Source organism: Oenanthe melanoleuca, chromosome 1 (genome assembly GCF_029582105.1).
Source record: "Oenanthe melanoleuca isolate GR-GAL-2019-014 chromosome 1, OMel1.0, whole genome shotgun sequence".
NCBI lineage: Eukaryota > Metazoa > Chordata > Aves > Passeriformes > Muscicapidae > Oenanthe > Oenanthe melanoleuca.
Window position 1 is genome coordinate 111,498,566 of NC_079333.1, and position 22,500 is coordinate 111,521,065.

A 22,500-nucleotide genomic window follows, 5' to 3' on the forward strand; every position below is an offset into this window, starting at 1 on the left:
GGTGCTGCTCAGAGCAGGGTCAGGGTCAGGCAGGGTGGGATCCTGGCAGGGATGCAGGGAGTGCCCAGGGGGACCCAGCGTGCCCTGGCTGGGGATGGGGCACAGCAACACCCATCCCTTCACCAGCAGTGTCCCAACTCCACCTTCTCCCCCAGGAAATCCAACCCAACACTCCTGGCTGCCACAGCCCCACAGGAGGGTGACAGAAATCCTTTAAAACAGCCAGAGAGCAGCAAACACAGGAAAAAAAAAGGAATTCTTTGCACTGAGGAGAGTTCAGGGCTGTGTGAGGAGGGTGAGTGCTCCTTGTGGGCCCTGCAGGTGTCCATGGCAGGAGCAGAGCCATGGCAGCAGCAGCTGGGAGCCCAGCTCTGCTCCAGCAGGGATTTCACCCTGGGAACCTGATCCCAGGACAGCTGCTCCTGCTGGGAGGGGGGACAGGGCAGGACAGGGCCTTGGTGCCACCACAGCCACTGTGTCACCTCCTGGGCCTGCCCTCCCTGCAGCACAGGGACTGGGGTGCTGTCCCCACCCCTGGCTGGTTTTGGGGATCCTTGGTGACACTGGGGGTCCTGTCCCCATTCCTGCTGTGGATGTTTTTGGGGATCCTCAGCTGTTCTCCCTGCAGCACAGGGACTGGGGTGCTGTCCTATTCCTGGCTGGTTTTGGGGATCCTTGGTGACACTGGGGGTCCTGTCCCCATTCCTGCTGTGGATGTTTTTGGGGATCCTCAGCTGTTCTCCCTGCAGCACAGGGGCTGGGGATGCTGTCCCCATTCCTGCTATGGCTGTTTTGGGGGATCCTTGGTGACATTGGGGGTGCTGTCCCCACTCCTGGCTGGTTTTGGGGATCCTGGGCCCTGGACTGGATTCACCACATGGGCTCTCCCTCACTGGAGCCAGTTCCTCCCTCTGGGCTCATGCAGGGGGCCTGCACAAGAGCACACAATTCCCAATATTCCAACTCTGCTCAAACACAACCTCTCCAGCTGTAACTCAGCTGTGATTCCTGAGGGAGGAGCAGGTGACAGCAGCAGTGCCCACCCTGCAGTGCCAGGCTCTGGGCACACCCTGGCACCCAGGACACAGCCACCACAGTCCAGGGGACACCCCCAGAGCAGGACAGCTGGCACAGGCACCTCCTGCACTGCTGTGGCACCCACAGGCTGCTTTTGGAGCTGAACACCAATGGCCAGGAACTCCCGGGGTTTTCTACAGCCCCAAATGAGCTTTTCCCTGGTGGTTCCCACAGTGCACAACAGCAGGGACAGGATTCCCAGGATCCTGCTGGGACAGGATTCCCAGGATGCTGGGCAGGGACAGGATTCCCAGGATTCTGGCTGGGACAGGATTCCCAGGATCCTGCTGGGACAGGATTCCCAGGATTCTGGCTGGGACAGGATTCCCAGGATCCTGGCTGGGACAGGATTCCCAGGATCCTGGCTGGGACAGGATTCCCAGGATCTGGCTGGGACAGGATTCCCAGGATCCTGGCTGGGACAGGCCCAGCACGAGGAGTGGCCACTCCTGAGCCCATGGCAGGACAAGAGGGAGGGAAGGGCAGTCCCAGGTGCTGCCATTGCCCTGGTGAGGCTCAGCCTGCATCCCACTCACTTCCCTGCACGTTTTCAAGAGGAGAAGCTGTCCCAGGACACGGGATGGGACCCCAGAAGTTTCTGCAGAGCAGCAGGAGCCCCTGCCAGCTCATCCCCCTGCACAGAGAACACCTGGGAGCTTCCTCCACCCAGCAGCTCCTCTCCATGGATCCAGGCCCTCCCAGCACCTGCAGAGCTCCTGCCAGCACCCACCTGCCTCAGGCACCACGGGTCTGTTCCTCCTGCCTCATCCCCCAGCAGGGAGGCAGGGAGGGGAGATGGGGATGGCAGACAGGAGAAGCAGAGAGCAGAGCATGGAACAAGGAAAGGCTGGAGTGCAGAAAGCCTGGGAGTGGAGGAGGAGCAGGGGGAGGATGGAGAACAAGCTGCTGTGCTTCCCCAGCCCTGCAGCCCCTGAGGGAGGTGTCTGGGTGCTCAGGAGCTGCCCTGGCTGTGCCCCAGCACAGAGCCCTGCTGCCTCCCCCTGGGCCTGGCCTGGCTGCTGGGCTCTGTGCTGGGGCACCAGGGCTTCTCTCATGGCAAATTCCCAAATCTGCCGTGGGGCTGAGCTTGGCACAGCCTCCACACACACAGAGCCAGCAGCAGCTTCCTGCCCTGCACCCTGCAGGAGCTGTGAGTTCGTCATTTCCCTGCGTTCCCGACTCCCCCTCCCTGCTGGAGCAGGGCTGCCTGTGGGGATTTGGGGATTGGGGATGTGGGGATTGGGGATTTGGGGATGTGGGATTTGGGGATGTGGGGATTTGGGGATGTGGGGATTTAGAGATGTGGGGATTGGGGATGTGGGGATTAGAGGATTGGGGATGTGGGATGTGGGGATTTGGGGATGTGGGATGTGGGGCTGCTCTCCCAGCCCCAGCAGTGGCCCCTGAGCACCCTGGCAGCACAGAGCTCTGTGCCCCCCAGCCCCCCCAGCCCCTCTGCCCCAGCCCGGAGCCGCTCTGACCTTATTGCTGCAGGATCCTCTGAAGCCAATTGCAAAAGAGAACAGAGAGTGAGGAGGTGAGGGGGGTCCCTGCCAGGGGGACCCAGCTGCCCTCTGGGCACAGTGACCCCCAGCTCCTTGGAGCTTCCCCTGGGAGCTCTGCCCAGCCTTGGCTGTGGATGGGGCAGAGCCCAGAGCTGCAGCAGCCCCCAGGGTGGCACATTCCCTCTGCCAGGCAGCCAGGGGTCCCTGGGCTCTGCTCTGCCCTGGGGCCTCTCTGGGCTCCCCTGTGGCTGTGCAGCTGCAGGGATGCAGGGAAAGGCTCCAGGAGCAGGGTGCCAGGGGGGAGCAGCACAGCTCTGGGGTGCATCAAAGCAGAACTGCTAATGATGCAGCTGGATAAAACCATGAGCAGCCACAAACCCTCATGTCTGGCCATCACCACCCAGCTGTGCCTGCTGTGCTGCAGCTGGATAAAACCATGAGCAGCCACAAACCCTCATCTCTGGCCATCACCACCCATCTCTGCCCTTGTGCTGCTGGGCTGAGCAGGGATGGATGAGGGGAGCTGCCTGCTGTGCTGCAGCTGGAGCCAATCCCAGCTGGGAGCTCCTGCCTCCATCACTGGCCAGGCCTTGCAGGGAGCAGGGAGGGGACAGTGCTGCTGCACCCAGGGTGACCAGGGGGCTCTGGCCCCACTCCTTCCCTCCCAGTGACCTCTGGCTCTTCCCTGCCCACACCAGATCCCACTTCCCTCTGCCACTCTGCAGGGACTCAGGCTTTGTCCTGGGCAGCAATTAATGCCAGGTGGAAGTAAATCACATTTCAGAGCTCCTCTGGACACAGGGCAGGAGCCCCAGGCTGCCAGGGGGGCTCTCCCTCCTGCAGAGTCAGGGAGGCCATGGAGGCAGGGACCAGCAGCATTCCCAGCTCTCACCAGCCCAACTGGGACAGCTGCAGCTGAGCTCCCACTGGTAGGAGTTAATTAATTAATTACTCTGCTTCTCAGCATCCCCAACCAACCACCACTGAATTAACTGAGCTGCTGCTCTTTAATTCTGCACTGTGGAGCAGGTGCAGGGATTTCCCCCTCCTTATTCCAGACTCCAGGATGTGCCTGGGGCTGCTCAGCTCTGCCACAGGGCAGGGAGGGGGTGGGACAGCAAACCAGGGACTGGGAACAGGGCAGGGACAGACCCCAGCACCTGGGGGCACCCCAGGCAAGGGGATAATGGGACAATGTGCTGGGATGGGTGATGGGGTGACTGGGAATGTTTCCCTGCCTGGAGAAACACTGGAAGGACATTTCCCATCCTCTGCCTCACCCTGAGCCTCCTCCCAGCAGCCTGACCCCAATGCAGAGCATCAGGGGAGTTTATAACTGTGAATGGAGAAAGCATGGAGCAGAGATGGAATGAGCTGTGCAGGGCCACAGGCAGCAGCTGGCAGGGACAGCACCCCCTGCTCCATCCCAGCCCTCCCACTGCCTGCAGGGAGAGCCTGGGACAGCTGGGGCAGGAGCAGAGATCCCACTGAGCCAGGGGATCCCAAACCTGCAGGGACACCTGGGGCAGGAGCAGAGATCCCACTGAGCCAGGGGATCCCAAACCTGGGGCAGGAGCAGAGATTCCACTGAGCCAGGGGATCCCAAACCTGGGGCAGGAGCATAGACCCCATTGAGCCAGGGGATCCCAAACCTGCAGGGACACCTGGGGCAGGAGCACAGATCCCACTGAGCCAGGGGATCCCAAACCTGGGGCAGGAGCATAGACCCCATTGAGCCAGGGGATCCCAAACCTGCAGGGACACCTGGGGCAGGAGCACAGATCCCTGAGCCAGGGGATCCCAAACCTGCAGGGACACCTGGGGCAGGAGCACAGATCCCACTGAGCCAGGGGATCCCAAACCTGGGGCAGGAGCATAGACCCCATTGAGCCAGGGGATTCCAAACCTGCAGGGACACCTGGGGCAGGAGCACAGATCCCTGAGCCAGGGGATCCCAAACCTGCAGGGACACCTGGGGCAGGAGCAGAGATCCCTGAGCCAGGGGATCCCAAACCTGGGGCAGGAGCATAGACCCCATTGAGCCAGGGGATTCCAAACCTGCAGGGACACCTGGGGCAGGAGCAGAGATCCCTGAGCCAGGGGATCCCAAACCTGGGGCAGGAGCAGAGACCCCATTGAGCCAGGGGATTCCAAACCTGCAGGGACACCTGGGGCAGGAGCACAGATCCCTGAGCCAGGGGATCCCAAACCTGCAGGACACACCTGGGCACTGGCTGCACCCCTGGCCCCGTGGGACGTGGGACGAGGCTGGCAGGGTCTCACTCAGGTGGGAGCCACCTGAGGAACCTGATCCTGTGCTTGGGACACATCACACACACCTGACCCTGCCAGGGCCCCTGCAGCACCAGGCAGGACTCCTGTCCTGTCAGCAGCACAGTGAGCTGGGACAGCTCTGGGAGTTAGGGATGGAGGGTAACTGGGATTTAAGGATGGAGAGTAAGTGGGATTTAGGGATGGAGGGTAACTGGGAGTTAGGGATGGTGGATAACTGGGATTTAGGGATGGAGGATAACCTGTCCCTGGGATGTGCCAGCTCTCCAACTGAAGGGGACCAAGCTAAAGCCAACAGAAGCAGCTCCAACTCCCTCCTCAGACATTCCCTAGCCTGAACACCCCGTTCCTCAGAGGTGGGGTCACTCCAGAGCACATTCCTGAACTGCCATTCTGAAAACCATCCCAAATGTCTCCTACTGCTGCCTCCTGCTCCCACCCACCATGCTCTGTTTGCAATTCACTGGTGAGGACCCACGAGGTCCAGGCTTCAAATCAGGCCAGGTTTGGTGAGCAGTTCTGCTGCCTGCTCACATCCCCTGGTTTAGGGAATACTGAGCACTGGGAACTCTCATTTGCTCAGCTAGAGTGAAACACCAGCAGAGCACCTTGGGGATGCCCAAGGGATCCTCCTCAGAGGCTCCAGCAGCTCGGGAGAGGAACAGAAGCAGATACACCATGGAATAAAGGCCGAAGGGAAGGGCAGCAGGATGAGAGAGAAGAGCACCCCAGCAAGCAGCAGCCGTGGGCACGGCAGGCAGGAGAAGAAACAGCAATGTACCCAAAGCCGCCAGGGCGACAGCCAGCTCCAGAGGTGACATCAGGAGGGGGCAGGTCGGGGATGGAGTCCATCTGGAGGAAATAAGAGGTGGTGTGATGGTAATAGATGGGGTGGAGGTGGCAAGCAGGAGCGCAGCCGGAGGAGCAGGAGCAGGAGGAGCAGGCGCTGGCGCCCGGCTCGCCAGGTCCGTGTGCGCAGCCCAGGCTGGGCGCTCGGCGCGGCGCCGCGCGGCCGGGCCGTGCCAGCCCGGGGCCAGGGCCGGGGCCAGGGCCGGTGCCGGTGCCAGGGCCGGTGCCAGAGCCAGTGCCAGGGCCGCTGCCAGCCTCGGGCACCGCGCCCTCTACCAACCTCTGCGCGCCGGGCCCGGGCGGCTCCACCAGGCGCTGCCGGACGCTGCTGGGCAAGGCCGGGGCTGCAAGAGACAGAGAGAGAGAGAGGGGTGAGGGAGGGGATGGGCACGGGGCTAGGGCACTGCCAGGGCTGGCACGGCAGGGACAGCACGGCAGGGACAGCACGGCAGGGACAGCACGGCAGTGCCATCCCATTGGAACATCCCCCTGGAGCCATCCCAGCAGGGCCAACCCCCTGGTGCCATCCCAGCAGTGCCATCCCATTGGAACCATCCCCCTGGTGCCATCCCAGCAGTGCCATCCCAACAGTGCCATCCCAGCAGTGCCATCCCATTGGAACCATCCCCCTGGTGCCATCCCAGCAGTGCCATCCTATCAGTGCCATCCCAGCAGGGCCATCCCACTGGAACCATCCCAGCAGTGCCATCCCATTGGAACCATCCCAGCAGTGCCCCTGGTGCCATCCCAGCAGTGCCATCCCACTGGCACTGTCCCACTAGCACTGTCCCACCAGTGCCATCCCAACAGTGTCATCCTATCAGTGCCATCCCACTGGTGCCATCCCATTGACACTGTCCCTCCCACTGATGCCACCCCACTGGTACTGTCCCACCAGTACTGTCCCATTGGTGCCATCCCACTGCTACTGTCCCACTGGCACAGTCCCACCATTCCTGTCCTAGTGCCACTGTCCCACCATTCCTGTCCCACCACTCCTGTCCTACTGGCACTGTCCTGCTGGCACCATCCCACCAGCACCACCCCACTGCCCCTGTCCCACCATCCCTATCCCACCAGCACCACCCCACTGCCCTGTGCCACTGGCACCATCCCAGTCCCACAGCACCATCCCAGTCCCAGCAGCACCATCCCAGTCCCAGCAGCACCACCCCAGCACCAGCCCACTGCCCTGTGCCACTGCCACTGGCACCATCCCAGTCCCACTGCACCATCCCAGTCCCAGCAGCACCACCCCAGCAGCACCCCACTGCCCTGTGCCACCAGCCCTGCCCTGCCCCGTGCCAGCATTAAGGCCTGTTTAATGCAGAAGCAGCTTGCAGCTGGTGCTGAACATGCTGGATTAATGCCCAGCCCATGGCAAAGTCCAGCATGGCTGATGTAGGTGACCCTGAACACCTTATCTGAGCATCTTGCCTGGCACAGAGAGTGGCTGTGGGATTCCTGGAGCCACCACCCCTCCTGGAGAGCCCCAGCTGGGCCACCCAGGGCCACCCCACCCCTCAGACAGCTCATGGCTCCAGCCCTGGGGCACCTGCAGAGCCCAGAGCAGCAGCCCCAGGTGAGCAGCTCAGTGCTGGCACCTGCAGCTCAGTGCCAGAGCTCAGCTCTGCTCCATTCCAGCACAGCTGAGGGACCTTAAATCCCATTTAATCCCACCCTGCCATGGCAGGGACACCTCCCACTGCCCCAGCTGCCCCTGCTCCAGTGCCCAGCCTGGCCTGGGACACTCAGAGGGATGGGGCAGTTCCCTGGCTGGTTGCAAATATGGGGGTGGATGGGATTTTGGGCAGGAATTGTTCCTGGCAGGGTGGGCAGGGCTGGAGCTGTGGCTGCCCCTGGATCCCTGGAATGTTCAGTTCCAGGCTGGACACTGGGGCTGGAGCAGCCTGGGGCAGTGGGAGGTGTCCCTATGGCAGCGGGGGCATTAAATGGGATTTAAGGTCCCTCCAGCCCAGAGTTTCTGGGATTCACTCCTGACTCCTCCATGCCTGAACAGGTGACTCTGCCCCCAGTGGCCCCAGCTGCTCCCAGCCTGTTCCATGACCCTGGGACTGATCAGCCTGAGGAATATTCTCCTCTGGCTGCCAATCCCCCTGGTTTGGGGGCCCATGTGGGAATGAGCCCCAGCACAGTTCCTGAGCTGCCCTCAAAGCTCCTGGGGATCTCAGCCCAGTGGCCACTCCTGGCTGAGGTGAAGCAATCCCTGTGCCCCACACTGCCCCAGGGCCACCCCCAGAGCCAGGGCAGGGCCCTTCCCCTGCCTGGGGCTGGGATTCTCCCCTCACAGGGAAATGGGACCCCAGGGCTGCAGCCCACCCCAAACCTGCCAACCTGGCTTCCTGCCATCCCCCTGCTGCCCTCCCACACAAGATGTTCCTCCTTTGGCAGGAGATAAGGTGTTCAGGACTGCTCAGGATTTCTTATGTGCATAAGAAATGAATGTACAGATGGGTTAAAAAGATGCAGAGACAGGAAAGCTCAGAAATGGAGCAGGAGGAGAGCTCCTTTGGGAATGGAAGAACCAGCAACCCCTGCTCTGGGAACTGCCAGCTGGACAGCCAGGGCTCCTCTGGCACAAGGGCTCAGGGCTGAAGGATCCACAGGGACACATTTCCAGTGGAAGAAGGAATAATTCTGGCAGTTTGGCTGTTTCCACACCCCCAGGGTGAATCCCAGCCTTCCCACTGCTCAGGTTTGCTGCTCCTTGCTCCCTGCAGTGCCCATCCCTGCACCTGGAGTTTTCCACCATCCACCTCCTATTGCAAGATTTTGTTTTTCAGCTCCAGAGCTGCAATTCCAATTTGGGAACCTCACTGTGGAGGGCTCACAGGGATCTGACTGCAGAGTAACTCACTGGGGTTTTGGGTTTCTACTGCAGGTTTCTTTTTCCCCTGCAGATTCCCTGTTCCTTCCCTGGTGTTCCACCCCTCATTTCCCAGCTCAGCACCTCTGTGCTCTCCTTCTCCAGCACTTACCCTGCAATGAGCTGTGGAGCACAGACCCTCCAGACACAGGTTTTACCAGCACTCCCCACGTTCCCTGCCCAGCAGGGGAAAACCCTCCCTGCTGGAGGCTGGCACAGCCAGCTGTGCCCCCAAGGGAGGGCTGCCAGGGGAAGCCAGGGCCAGGAGGCTGAGTGCCACCCCCGTGCCACTGGGGCTGCAGGGACAGGTTTAACTAGGAGGTGGCACTGGGGCTGCAGGGGACAGGTTTCCCTAGGAGGTGGCACTAGGAGGTGGCACTGGGGCTCTAGGGACAGGCTTCCCTAGGAGGTGGCACTGCTCAGAATTGAATTTAGGGGTTCTGAGGGAACACAGCACTGGCAGCACCTGCAGGGAGGGAGGAGGTGGGATGGGACAGGAATGCTGTCACCTCCTCCTGGCCTCACTGGGACCTCCATCTCCACCTCAGGTGAAATGGAGTGAGTCCAAGCCTCCAGACTCCCTAACTGCACCCAGCAGCTGCAGCTGAGATTCTTCATCCCACCAGACTCTTCCTGGGGTTAGTGCAGGTGCTCGGAGAGGAGACACAGTCATTAGTTCCTGTGGCAGAAAGATGGAAAACTGGTGGATGTGTTTTAGTCCAGAAGAAGGCCAGAGGGCAGAATAATAAAAAAAAGGAAAATACAATTGAAGAGAACCAAACCAGGGTATTTCCAGAGGGACTGATCCTCCGAGGACAGCGAGGAGCGGTCGCTGAACCTGCGCCCCAAAAGCCAGGCTGCATCTGGGGGCAGCCAGGGGACAGGAAACAGAGATGGCATTTACTGGGAGAAGCACCACGGGTCCTCAGCACACATCTGGGCAGGAGAAGCTCAGCACTGCTCTCCTGAGGGTTTGTACAAAGGAAGAGAATCCTCCAGGGAAAGGCTGCCTTGCTCTGGGGACTGGGGTGCCCAGGGTTCAGGAGGGTGGGCAGGCTCTGCCCAGCCCTGGGGTGATGGGACTGGAAATGCTCCCTGGAAATGTCTCAGCCCAGTGGGAAGAAGCTGAGGCTGAAACCAGGGCTGAAGGCTCCCACCTGGTGTCACCTGGGGCTGCCCCAAGCTCAGAGCCCAGCTGGGCTGTGCCAGGGCTTTCTGGAGATGCCAGCTCCAGTCTGTGGTGACAAGGAGCAGGAGGTCTCTGCTCCCTGAAGCTGGGATGGCCCCAAGCTCAGCTGACCCCACAAACTGTGGCTCAGCCCCCTGGGAACAAGCAGGGACCCCTGTTCCTCCTGCACTGCCCAAAGCCTCAGAGCTCTGCTGCCCCCTGCCCCTGCCCCTGCCCCTGGTCCTGCCCTGCCCCCAGCACCTGCCCCTGGTCCTGCCCCTGCCCCTGTCCCTGCCCCCAGCACCTGCCCCTGTCCCTGCCCCTGTCCCTGCCCCCAGCACCTGCCCCTGCCCTGCCCCTGCCCTGCCCCCAGCACCTGCCCCTGGTCCTGCCCCTGGTCCTGCCCTGCCCCTGGCTCTGCCCCTGGAGCTCCCCAGCACCAGAGCACAGCCCCAGCCCCAGGGGACGTGGCCCTGGCACACAGGGCAGCTCCTGCAGCACAGGGTGCCAGCCCTGACACCCTCCTGCTCCCCCAAACTGCCCTGCCTGCATTGAATCACCCAGAGCAGCCCCTGGATCCCTGCAGTGCCCAGCTCCAGGCTGGACACTGGGATTTGGGGCACTGGGAGGTGTCCCTGCCATGGCTGGGGTGGGATTAAATGGGATTCAAGGTCCTTCCAATGCCCTCAGTGATCCATGGTTCCATGGCAGTGCCAGGATCAGGGGCTGTGCCCTCAGGCCCTGTCACTGCCCTTCAGCTCTTTGAGCTCTGGGAAATTCCCCTGGGAGAAGCAGGGCAGGGTCTGTGCCCAGGCTGCTGCAGAGCAGGTGACAGTGACACTGACAGTGTCCCCAGGCCAGCTGGGGGCACAGCACAGGGTGATCCATGCTCAGCCCCTCTGTGGGACCTGGGCTGGCCAGAGCAGGGACAGCCACCCTGGGAGCTGCTCCTTGTGCCCACAGGGACAGGGGGTGCCTGGGTGACCCCAGCCCTGCACAGAGCTGGGAGCTGAGCCTGGCAGACAGCTGCTTCCCCAGCCCTTCACATCCCAAAAAAAGGGGACACTGGGATAATCCCCTCTCCTCACTGCCATGCCTACCCATGGCTGGGGTTTGGTAAATGCCTGAACCCCTGAGCTGAGCAGAGCAGCACAGACTGAAATGCTGATTAAGTTTCCAAATGAGCAGCTCTGCTGGGATGAACAGCTCCACAGCAAACTCCCAGCAGGGCTGGCCTGCCAGGGATGCTCCTCACCTGAGGGACCAGCTGTGTCCCTGGGCATGGAACCCCAGCTTGGATCAGTTCATCCCTCCTGAGGCAGGTGAGCTACAGAAACAGGTGAGCTACACACCCAGGTGAGATACAGACCCAGGTGTGCTACACACCCAGGTGAGCTACAGAAACAGGTGAGCTACACACCCAGGTGAGCTACAGACCCAGTGAGCTACAGAAACAGGTGAGCTACACACCCAGTGAGCTACAGACCCAGGTGTGCTACAGACCCAGGTGTGCTACAGACCCAGGTGTGCTACAGACCCAGGTGAGCTACACACCCAGGTGTGCTACAGACCCAGGTGAGCTACAGACCCAGGTGAGCTACAGACCCAGGTGAGCTACACACCCAGGTGTGCTACAGACCCAGGTGAGCTACAGACCCAGGTGAGCTACAGACCCAGGTGAGCTACAGACCCAAGTGAGCTACAGACCCAGGTGAGCTACAGACCCAGGAGTGCTACAGACCCAGGTGAGCTACAGACCCAGGTCCGCTCTGAGTCACAGCCCCCAAGCCCAGCAGACACAGCCCCCATTCCCAGGGAGTCCCTAGAGCTGCACTCCCAGGGAAGTCTCCAAAACCTCCACTCTCAGAGAGCCCCCACTCCCATGGAGCCCTCATTCCCAAGGAGAGCCTCCATTAATGAGGAACCCCTATTCCCAGGGAGCCCCCCATTCCCATGGAACCCACATCCCCAGGTAGCTCCCATTCCCAGGGAGCTCTCCACTCCCATTCCCATTGTCCATTCCCATTCCCATCCCGATTCCCCATTCCATTTTCCCCATCCCCATCCCCATTCCCATTCCCCATCCCCATCCCCTATCCCCCACCCCCATCCCCACCCCATTTCCCCCCCACCCCAGCCGTACATTGCATGGACAGGGGTGACACCAGCTCCTCGTCCAGGTCATCCACGTCGTCGGTGATGATGAGGTGGGAGGGGTTGTGGCGGGCGGGGCCCATCCAGCCCGGGTCGATGTTGAGGGCGGAGGCCAGCGAGGGGATGCCGGGGTTGTTGACGATCTGGAAGCCGCAGAGCAGCTCGATCTGCTGCCAGCGGTGCAGGCGCTCCCGCAGCGCCGCCGTCACCTCGCTCAGCGCCTGCCTGGGGCACAGGGACGGGGGCAGTGAGGGGACAGCACAGGGACACTGGGGCAGTGAGGGGACACAGCCCTGAGACACGGGGGCAGTGAGGGGACAGCCCTGAAATACATGGGGGAGCACGGGGACACTGGGGCAGTGAGGGGACAGCACAGGGACACTGGGGCAGTGAGGGGACAGCCCTGAAATACATGGGGGAGCACGGGGACAGTGGGGCAGTGAGGGGGACAGCCCTGAGACACTGGGGCAGTGAGGGGACAGCCCTGAAATACCTGGGGCAGCGAGGGGCAGGGCCCTGAGACACTGGGGCAGTGAGGGGACAGCCCTGAAATACATGGGGGAGCACGGGGACACTGGGGCAGTGAGGGGACACAGCCCTGAGACACTGGGGCAGTGAGGGGCATGGCCCTGAGACACTGGGGCAGAGCCCTGAGCCCCCTGGGGCACAGCCCAGCTGGGTGTGCTGCCATTGCAGACACTTCTCATTCCCATTCCGGGCATGTTTAAAACTTAAATTGAAATGATGCAATTTAAAACTGCAGCGGTAGCTGAAGTATCCAGAGAAAATAACAAGGGGGAATGGCTCCCAGTGCCAGAGGGCAGGGCTGGGTGGGATCTGGGGCAGGAATTGTTCCCTGGCAGGGTGGGCAGGGCTGGCACAGCTGTGGCTGCCCCTGGATCCCTGGCAGTGCCCAAGGCCAGGCTGGACATTGGGGACAGTGGGAGGTGTCCCTGCCATGGCTGGGTGAGGTGAGGGAGGTGCTGGGCAGACACTCACTTGGCAGTTAGGATTTTGTGATCAACATCATCCAGAGAGGAGCTGTGAGCAACATGGAAGGTCCCAAAAAGGGTGTTTCGCTTCTTTTTGATCTTTTCAGCCTGGAATAACAACAGAGGAAGGTCACAGGAAGACGACAAACTGAAATTTCCTCCAGCCATGGACACCCTGCATGGGCTGGGACTGGAGCAGCACCTGCACAGGTGTGCAATAGTGGGATGGTGGCACTGAGGGATGTCACTGATGTCCCCTGACACTCTGCACAGGTGTGCAATAGTGGGATGGTGGCACTGAGGGATGTCACTGATGTCCCCTGACACTCTGCACAGGTGTGCAATAGTGGGATGGTGGCACTGAGGGATGTCACTGATGTCCCCTGACTCTGGGGTGTGCAGTTCACCAGCAGGAGGAGCAGCTTGAGCATTTCATGCTCCTTTCTCCCATTCCCCAAATGTCAGAGGGACCTGAAGTGAAAAGGCTGAACTGTCAGGGCAGAGCTGGAGTCCCCATCCCTGCAGGGATCTCACAGCCTGTGCATGTGGCACTGGGGACATGGGGCACTGGTGGCCTGGGCACTGCTGGGGGGGACTTGAATGTCTCTGAGGGTTTCCCCAACCCAGACCATGAATTCTATGAACCATCCCCCTCTCCCCCTGAATAACCACAAACACACCCCAGGGTGTGGGCTGAGGAAGATTTTTGGTTTGAGGTTGAGTTTGTGCCATTCTATCAACAATTCAAGTCTCCTCCCACAGCTCTTCCATTCCCAGCTGCAGGCACATGAACCTGGGAGAGCAAGGCTGGGGATGCAAGAACTGGCACAGGAAAACTGCTGGAATGTTAAATGTTCCCAGTCAAAGCAGATGAAGGCAGACAGGGGTTTATTTCCCTCCTGCCAGCTCTGCTGGCCCCACATGGCCATGGGGACCAGCAGGAGCCACAGCAGCTCCCTGGGCTCACCCTCAGGGCTGGCACAGGAAGCCCAGAGGGGAATTTGGGGATGATTCCCTGCCTGTGCAGCTCCTCACCTGCAGCAGGGATTGGGGAGAGCTCCAGAGCCTCCTGCCCACGAGTACCCAGGGCAGCAGTCCCTGCCCCAGGCTCCCAGGGCTGCAGGCTGCAACAGAGCCCAGCCTGGGACCTGCCGTGGCTCAGGAGCATCGTCCTCATCCTCATCCTCCTCATTATCCTGATCCTCATCCTCATCATCCTCCTCATTATCCTGATCCTCATCTTCTTCCTTATCCTCATCCTCACCCTCCTCATCATCCTCCTTATCCTGATCCTGATCCTGATCCTCATCCTCATCTCACACCTCACTTGTTCTGCACTTTTATAAGATGCAAATTTAGGGTGTGGAGAGAGAAACTGCCCTTGGGCTGAGTGAGGGCAGGGCTGGATGGGATATTGGGAATTAGGAATTGTTCCCTGGCAGGGTGGGCAGGGCTGGCACAGCTGTGGCTGCCCCTGGATCCCTGGCAGTGCCCAAGGCCAGGCTGGACACTGGGACAATCAAAGGTGTCCCTGCCACAGAACGAGATGAGCTCTGAGGTCCCTCCCAACCCAACCCAACCCAACCCAACCCAACCCAACCCTGCCCATTTTGGGATTCCAGGATTCCACAAAACAGCAAAGATGCAGAGGAACCAGGTGTCCCCAAACCTCCCCCAGGCTGCCCCAGGTGTCCCCAAACCTCCCCCAGGCTGCCCCAGGTGTCCCCAAACCTGCCCCAGCTCTCACCCCCTCCTTGGCCACCAGCAGCTGCTTCTCTGCGTTCTGTTTCTTGATGTTGTAGTACTGCACCTCCACCTCGTGTGTCAGCTGCAGCCACTTCTGCAGCGCCTCGGGCGCCGCCCAGCTGCTGTGGGACTCCAGCTCCTTCTCGGCGTTCTTCAGCGCCATGCGCACCTGGGGACAGCAGGGGACAGCGTGAGACACCGTGGGGACACCGTGGGGACAGTGTGAGACACCGTGGGGACAGTGTGGGACAGTGTGGGGACAGCGTGAGACACTGTGACACACCGTGGGGACACTGTGAGACACCATGGGGACAGGGACACGGGGACAGCATGGGGACAGGGGCTGCTGTGGGACTCCAGCTCCTTCTCGGCGTTCTTCAGCGCCATGCGCACCTGGGGACAGCAGGGGACAGCGTGAGACACCGTGGGGACACCGTGGGGACAGTGTGAGACACCGTGGGGACAGTGTGGGGACAGTGTGAGACAGCATGGGGACAGGGGCTGCTGTGGGACTCCAGCTCCTTCTCGGCGTTCTTCAGCGCCATGCGCACCTGGGGACAGCAGGGGACAGTGTGGGGACAGTGTGAGACACCGTGGAGACAGTGTGAGACACCGTGGGGACACTGTGGGGACAGTGTGAGACACTGTGAGACACTGTGGGGACAGTGTGAGACAGCATGGGGACAGGGGCTGCTGTGGGACTCCAGCTCCTTCTCGGCGTTCTTCAGCGCCATGCGCACCTGGGGACAGCGTGGGGACAGTGTGGGGACAGTGTGAGACACCGTGGGGACACCGTGGGGACAGTGTGAGACACCGTGGGGACAGTGTGGGACAGCATGGGGACAGGGACAGCGTGGGGACAGTGTGAGACACTGTGACACACCGTGGGGACAGGGACACGGGGACAGCATGGGGACACTGTGGGGATAGGGACACAGCCATAGGGACATTATGGGGACAGGGACATGGACACAGGGACAGAGCCGTGGGGACAGAGCCATGGGGACACGGTGGGGAGAGCCATAGGGACACAGTCATAGGGACAGAGCTGTGGGGACAGAGCCACCAGAGCTGTGGGGACAGAGATATGGGGACAGAGCCATGGGGACACTGTGGGGACAGAGATGTGGGGACACTGTGGGAACACAGCCATGGGGACAGAGCTGTGGGGACAGAGCAATGGTGACACAGAGCCCTCCCCCCGCTCGTCCCCTCCCTGCCAGCCCCTGTCCCCTCCCTGCCAGCCCCTGTCCCCTCCCCAGCTCGTCCCCTCCCTGCCAGCCCCACGGAAACACCAAAACCTCCCCAGGTGTTGGAACCCTGAGAGTTTGGGACTTTCTGTGCTGCAGGCACCGACCCCAGGAGAACTCTGCACTGCACCTGAGGTGGTGGAAAAACCCCCCAAAGTTAATACAACCAGAATTAAAAGTGTGTGGTTTGAATGGGAGTGTGTGACAGCACGTAGTGAAAAAATTAAAATATAAAGTCTTAAAAGGTAATAATATATAAAAAGCAAAATAGAAGCTTTGGAACAGAAGTTTCCTTCATTTTCACTTTCTTCTTCATGAGTTTAGGAAGTACTGTGTAATTAAATAAAAAAAATCTGCAGTACAGGCCACAGATGATTAATTATTAAATTAAAAATAAAAATAATTTAGGTGTCTATTCTTAATTAGACAATTTGCCCTTACAAGGCCTGGTAGAGAAAAAGATGTGACTCCATTTTTAGCCTGTTAGCTAAAAGTGCTGTAGAACTCACTGTAACATAAATAAAAATTAATAAACATCTGAGTGCAAACAAAAAATACTGTCTGTAGTGCTTTTAATCCTGACTCTAAGAAAAAAAAAAAAAAAAAAAAAAGCCTTGTTGGATCCCAAAAATTTGGAATTTTGGAGCTTTCTGGCACTGGCCCCCTGGAGAAGCTCCCAAATTGGGAGTGATGGAGTTAAAGTCACGGGTGTGCAGTTAAATAGAAATGTGTGATTTCACACGGTGAAGGGTTTGGAATTTGGGGTTTTTATAATGCAGCAATGGGTGTGGGACAAGATGGAGGATTTTGGTGTCTGTTTGGGTGCTCATCTTCTTCTCAGGGTTTCAGGAGGAGTTTCTGGTTGGTCATTGCCACACTGAGGGTCATGGGAGTTTGGTTATAGGGTTAAAAGGATAAATAATACAGGTGATAATTCTCTGTTGGGCTGTGCAGCTTTAAGAGACCTTGCAGCAGCTGGATCTGACTCCATGTTGCTCAACTCCAGCAGGTGGTTAGAGGTGTTACTGAACTCTCTGTACTATAGATAAGATTTAATAAACAACCAAGCTTGAGCTAAAAAAAATTCATTTCCTTTGTGTATTTTTTAATCCTGGCTCTGAGTGAAGGCAGAAGAAACAGAGACAAAGCACTGATTAAATAGTGCAAACACCCCCAATGCCTGACAAGGGAATGTGTCCCAGCCTGGGGCAGTGAAGGATGGAAAAAACATCCCAGGAGAGAGAGCAGGGAAGGGGCACTGAGCCCCAGAGCAGCCCCAGCTCAGGGGTGGGAGGGGATTCGCAGCTCTGCCTCCACCCAGAGCAGCTCCTACAGGTCCCCTGCCCTGCCCATCCCAGAGCTTCTCCTGCCCATCCCAGAGCTCCCCCTGCCCATCCCAGAGCTCCCCCTGCCCATCCCAGAGCTTCCCCTGCCCATCCCAGAGCTCCTCCTGCACATCCCAGAGCTTCTCCTGCACATCCCAGAGCTCCTCCTGCCCATCCCAGAGCTTCCCCTGCCCATCCCAGAGCTTCTCCTGCACATCCTAGAGCTTCCACTGCACATCCCAGAGCTCCCCCTGCCCATCCCAGAGCTTCCCCTGCCCCATCCCATCCCAGAGCTCCTCCTGCCCATCCCAGAGCTCCCCCTGCCCATCCCAGAGTTCCCCCTGCCCATCCCAGAGCTCCCCCTGCCCCTGCCCATCCCAGAGCTTCCCCTGCCCATCCCATCCCTTCCCCTGCCCATCCCAGAGCTCCCCCTGCCCATCCCAGCCCTTCTCCTGCCCATCCCAGCCCTTCTCCTGCCCATCCCAGCCCTTCTCCTGCCCATCCCAGAGCTCCCCCTGCCCATCCCATCCCTGCCCCTGCACATCCCAGCCCTTCCCCTGCCCCTGCCCATCCCAGCCCTTCCCTCCCAGGTGGGTGGATGCACAGAACGTTTTTTTGGAGGACTGCTCACATTTGGAGCTGCTCCCTGCCTGTGTTCTTTAACTCAGTCTCACTGAGCCCAGCCCAGGGGAGTTTAGGGAGCTGAGGCCCCTGGGTACAGGCAGATACTCTTAAATTCTGGATTTCATCAGGACCATCCATCCAGGAGCAGCCCCCAGGCACCACACACAGGAGGTGAATCACTGCTACCACCTGTGTGTGATTTGGGGTTGCTCAGTATGAAATTGCCCAAACCAGTCCCAGAGTGCCAAATTCAGTCCCAGAGTCTGGGTTTTTCCTGAATTTTCCCATTGGAGCAGCAGCAGCTGCTCCCACCTCAGCAGAACTCTGAGCATCACTCCCAGGCATGAGGGATTTGGGAACACAGAGAAAACACAGGAAATCTGTCACTGGGTATTGGGGTAGGGGAGTGCTCGTAAAACTCACAGGAACAAAGTTTTTAGGAATGGTGGGAAAGGGAGGTGCTGTGGAACAGGCAAGGACCAGTGGCTAAAATGAGTGTCCACAACCCAAACCCTCATGGTTCTGCAGGGAATCTGTGCAAACAGGAATTATTTTGTGTGTCTCCATCCTCCTGGGAAGATCTTTAAGATCCCATCTGGATCACTAAGAGTAACAATTTAGAGGGAAATTTTATAAAAAGCTATTCCTTGTCCTGGTGAGATCCCCAGTGTGCTGCCCCCAGCCCTGGAGGATGTGGAGCTCTAAGAGAGAGCCCAGAGCAGGCAGGGAGCTGCTGGACAGCTCTGAGCCAGGCTGGGAGAGCTGGGGGTGCTCACCTGGAGAGGAGAAGCTGCAGGGAGAGCTCAGAGCCCCTGGCAGGGCCTGGAGGGATCCAGGAGAGCTGGAGAGGGGCTGGGGACAAGGCAGGGAGGGACAGGACACAGGGAATGGCTGCAGAGTAGGGTTTGATGGGATACTGGGAATTAGGAATTGTTCCCTGGGAGGGGCTGGGATGGATTCCCAGAGCAGCTGTGGCTGCCCCTGGATCCCTGGAATGTTCAGTTCCAGTGGGACACTGGGACAGTGGGAGGTGTCCCTGCCATGGCTGGGCTGGGATTAAATGGGATTTAAGGTCTTTCCAGCCCAAACCAGTCTGGGATTCTACTCCACAATTGTGTCAGTGCTCTCTGGGCCCCACTGGGGTCTGTGGAGGGTGACCCAGGGAGGAGAGGGGATGGATGAAGATCCTGGGGACAGCACACTTCTCCAGCAGGACCACCCAAACCCTGCAGGGTGCTTTGGTGACAGGAGTCAGCTGGTGCAGGAGGAGGTGCTGGTTAAGCCTCTCTGGGAGCAGGGAGGATGCTGAACTGGGAGGAGCTGTGGGGTCACTGGGGGTGACTGGTTAATGTCACAGGTGTCCTGGAGCTGCTGGGGCGGTGCTGGGGTTACAGTCACACAGTGGTCAGGTGGGACACTGCAGTACTCACCTGCTGAGGTGCCCTGAGGTGCACTGAGGTCAGGCCAGCGCTGGCTGCCCGGGCTGCTCAGGGGGAAGGGCAGGGGCTGAGAGCTGGGGCAGCTGGCATGGGGGGTTCTGTCTGAGCCAGCCCTGCCTGCTGCCCAGAGCACACTGCCCCAGGGTCTGGGTCAGGATGGACACCACAGCTGGAAAGGAAGCCATGGAGGGGCTGGGTGGCCACAGGAGGGATCCTCCTGGATCAGACACCTGGGCTCTGCTCCCCAGGCAGGCAGGGACAATGCCCAGGAATTCACTGTCTGCACCCCTGCACTGCCCCAGGGCTCCCAGGACACCCTCCTGCCCTGCCAGGGCAAGCCCTGCACTCCTGCCTTGATTTCTTCCCATGGTGACAAAAAAGAGTGGGCACAGCTGGGAGGGCACACACAGCCTTGGAGTGTCCCAGGAACCTGCTGGGCTGATGTGACCAGAAATGTGGATTCTGTCCCATCTGTTAACCCAGCTGGGGCAGTGCCCCTGATCTCCTGGCACACATTATCTGCTCATGGGCCATCTTTAAACCAGCTGGGCAATCATCTTTATCTTCCCACAGCCCATCCTCCCTCCAGGAGATATCTCCTGTTCATGGCCACTGAGTCCCAGGGCATGACTGATAAAATTCCATCATCCCACTGGGAGATGCTCCAGCCAGGGGAGGAGCCAAGCCTTTCCTACCCAGATAAAAACTGACATTTTGGACACCAAGGAACCTTCTTCCCACTGGATTCCAGAGGAAAACCAGACCTTTGCACATCATCCCTGGAGCTTCAGAGGAAACTGCACCTTCTCCAGGAGCACTGCTCCAGCTGAACCACATCTGCCCCTGCAGGAGGATGCAGCCACCATGGAATGGGACTGTGCCAACACCCTGACTGACTGACGGGTGTCAGCTTGGATTCTGACTCTGGCAGGGTTGGGATTGTTCTGTGTAATACTGCATTGCTATTTTAATTTTCCTAGTAAAGAACTGTTACTCCTAATTCCCATCTCTTTGCCTGAGAGCCCCTTAATTTCACAATGATAATACTTTGGAGGGAGGGGGTTTGCATTCTCCATTTCAAAGAGAAGCTCCTGCCCTTACTGGCAGACACCTGTCCCTCACACCAGGACACTGGCTCATGCCTGGCTCCCAGCTTCAGTTTGAACTGATCTGTAACTCAGAGCCAGGTGAGAACAGTCCCTCAGGTGAGACAGGAAGCAGCTACTGGGATTGTGGGTTTGGACTTGCTTGTGGGTTTGGGCAGGTTGAGGCTGGACACTGGGAAGATTTCCTTATGGCAGGGGTTGTCCAGCCCTGGCACAGGCTGGAGTCACATCCATGGAGGGACTGAATGGCATGTGGCAACTGGGGACATGGTCAGTGGTGGCCCTGGCAGTGCTGGGGAATGGCTGCACTGGATGGGGTCAGAGTGCACCCCTTAAACACCCCTGACACACCCCTGACACACCTCTCACACCCCTGACACACCCAACACACACCCCTAACACACCCCTCTGATCCACGAGAAAACATGGAAACCAGGACTGGACTCATTCTAAACCTGTCCCAAAACCATGAACACAAACACAGAGACTGCATGGGCTGGGGAGGGAGTCACAGATCCCAGAGGTTGAGCTCCAGGGCAGGTCCAACACTCTGTCCTGCTGGGATGTCACAGCACCTGGCCCCATGGCAGTGACTGGGATGTGGAATGGACACTCTGGAAAAGAGACTGGGGCTTTTCCTCCACCAAGGGGAGTGGGAAAGCAAAGGCAGAGGAGCAGCAGCACCACTGGATTCAGGGGTGGTGGAGAGCAGTGAGGACTGGTGTCCCCTGGGAGCCAGGACTGGCACTGGGAACTGTCTGTTGGTGACAGGGACATTGGAGCCAGGACAGCCCCACACAGTGCCAGGACACAGAGCTGCTGCAGGGCTGGAGAGCTCTGGAGCCAGGCTGGGAGAGCTGGGGGTGCTCACCTGGGCAGGAGGAGCTGCAGGGAGAGCTCAGAGCCCCTGGCAGGGCCTGGAGGGATCCAGGAGAGCTGGAGAGGGACTGGGGACAAGGCAGGGAGGGACAGGACACAGGGAATGGCTGCAGAGTAGGGTTTGATGGGATATTGGGAATTAGGAATTGTTCCCTGGGAGGGGCTGGGATGGATTCCCAGAGCAGCTGTGGCTGCCCCTGGATCCCTGGAGTGTTCAGTTCCAGTTGGACACTGGGACAGTGGGAGGTGTCCCCATGGCAGGCTGGGATTAAATGGGGTTTTAGGGCTCTGCCAGCACAGACCCTGTTCCCATGCTCCCCAGGTCGCAGGCAGCAGTGCCCAGCCCGTGGCTCAGTGCAGGGCAGCCAGGTGAGCCTCACCTGCTCCAGCTCCTGCTCCGCGTACTTCTGGCGGCTGAGCTCGTTCTCGGTGCCCTCGCGCAGCTCGCGCAGCCGGTGCGCCTCCTGCTTGGCCATGCTGATCTCGTCCTGCAGCTTCTTCTCCAGGTGCACCTTCTCCACCTCCACCGAGCGGTGCTCCTCCTGAGCCTTCTGCAGCCTGGCCAGGGACAGAATGGGCTGGGCTGGGCATGGGGACAGGCTGGGGACAGGGACAGCTCTGCCCAGCAGGAGCAGCACTGCAGGAGCAGCACTGCAGGATCAGCACTGCCCATTAGGAGCAGCACTGCCCAGCAGGAGCAGCACTGCCCAGCAGGAGCAGCACTGCCCAGCAGGATCAGCACTGCCCAGCAGGACCAGCCCAGCCCAGCAGGACCAGCACAGCCCAGCAGGACCAGCACTGCCCAGCAGGACCAGCACTGCCCAGCAGGACCAGCACTGCCCAGCAGGAGCAGCCCAGCCCAGCAGAACCAGCCCAGCCCAGCAGAACCAGCCCAGCCCAGCAGGAGCAGCTCTGCCCAGCAGTCCCCTCACACAAGTGACACACTGATGAGGTGTCCCCTGCTGCCTGGCCAGGGGATAAATGTGGAGTTTGGGAGCACAGAGGAGGGGCCATTGTGGATGTTTGTAGCTGAGCAGGGCAGGGGCACCTGGCACAAGGGGCACCACGAGAGCCTCATGAGGTTCCAGGGGCTGCTGCACCTGGCTCAGGGCAATGCCCAAATCCTCTGACTCTTGCAGGTCAGAAGGAACCAGCCCCAGCACCAGGAATCAGCAGGTGAGAGCACCCTGCCCTGGCAGGGACACTG

General features: G+C 59.7%; 1 protein-coding gene across 3 annotated transcripts in view; it reads right to left on the reverse strand.

Annotated features, from left to right (window-relative positions):
- STIM1 (stromal interaction molecule 1) overlaps positions 1-22,500 on the reverse strand; it is a 50,580-nt gene that overhangs the window by 5,329 nt on the left and 22,751 nt on the right. The window contains exons 6-11 of one of the 3 annotated variants that reach the window (XM_056488864.1): positions 21,674-21,851; positions 14,672-14,839; positions 12,932-13,032; positions 11,922-12,157; positions 9,393-9,473; positions 6,004-6,067 (exon numbers count right to left, since the gene is read on the reverse strand). In XM_056488864.1, the coding sequence (XP_056344839.1) occupies positions 6,004-6,067; positions 9,393-9,473; positions 11,922-12,157; positions 12,932-13,032; positions 14,672-14,839; positions 21,674-21,851 (828 nt within the window). Of the gene's footprint in view, positions 1-5,655; positions 6,068-9,392; positions 9,474-11,921; positions 12,158-12,931; positions 13,033-14,671; positions 14,840-21,673; positions 21,852-22,500 lie in introns of all 3 variants that reach the window. The other 2 variants (XM_056488881.1, XM_056488872.1) reach the window with 2 other exon arrangements.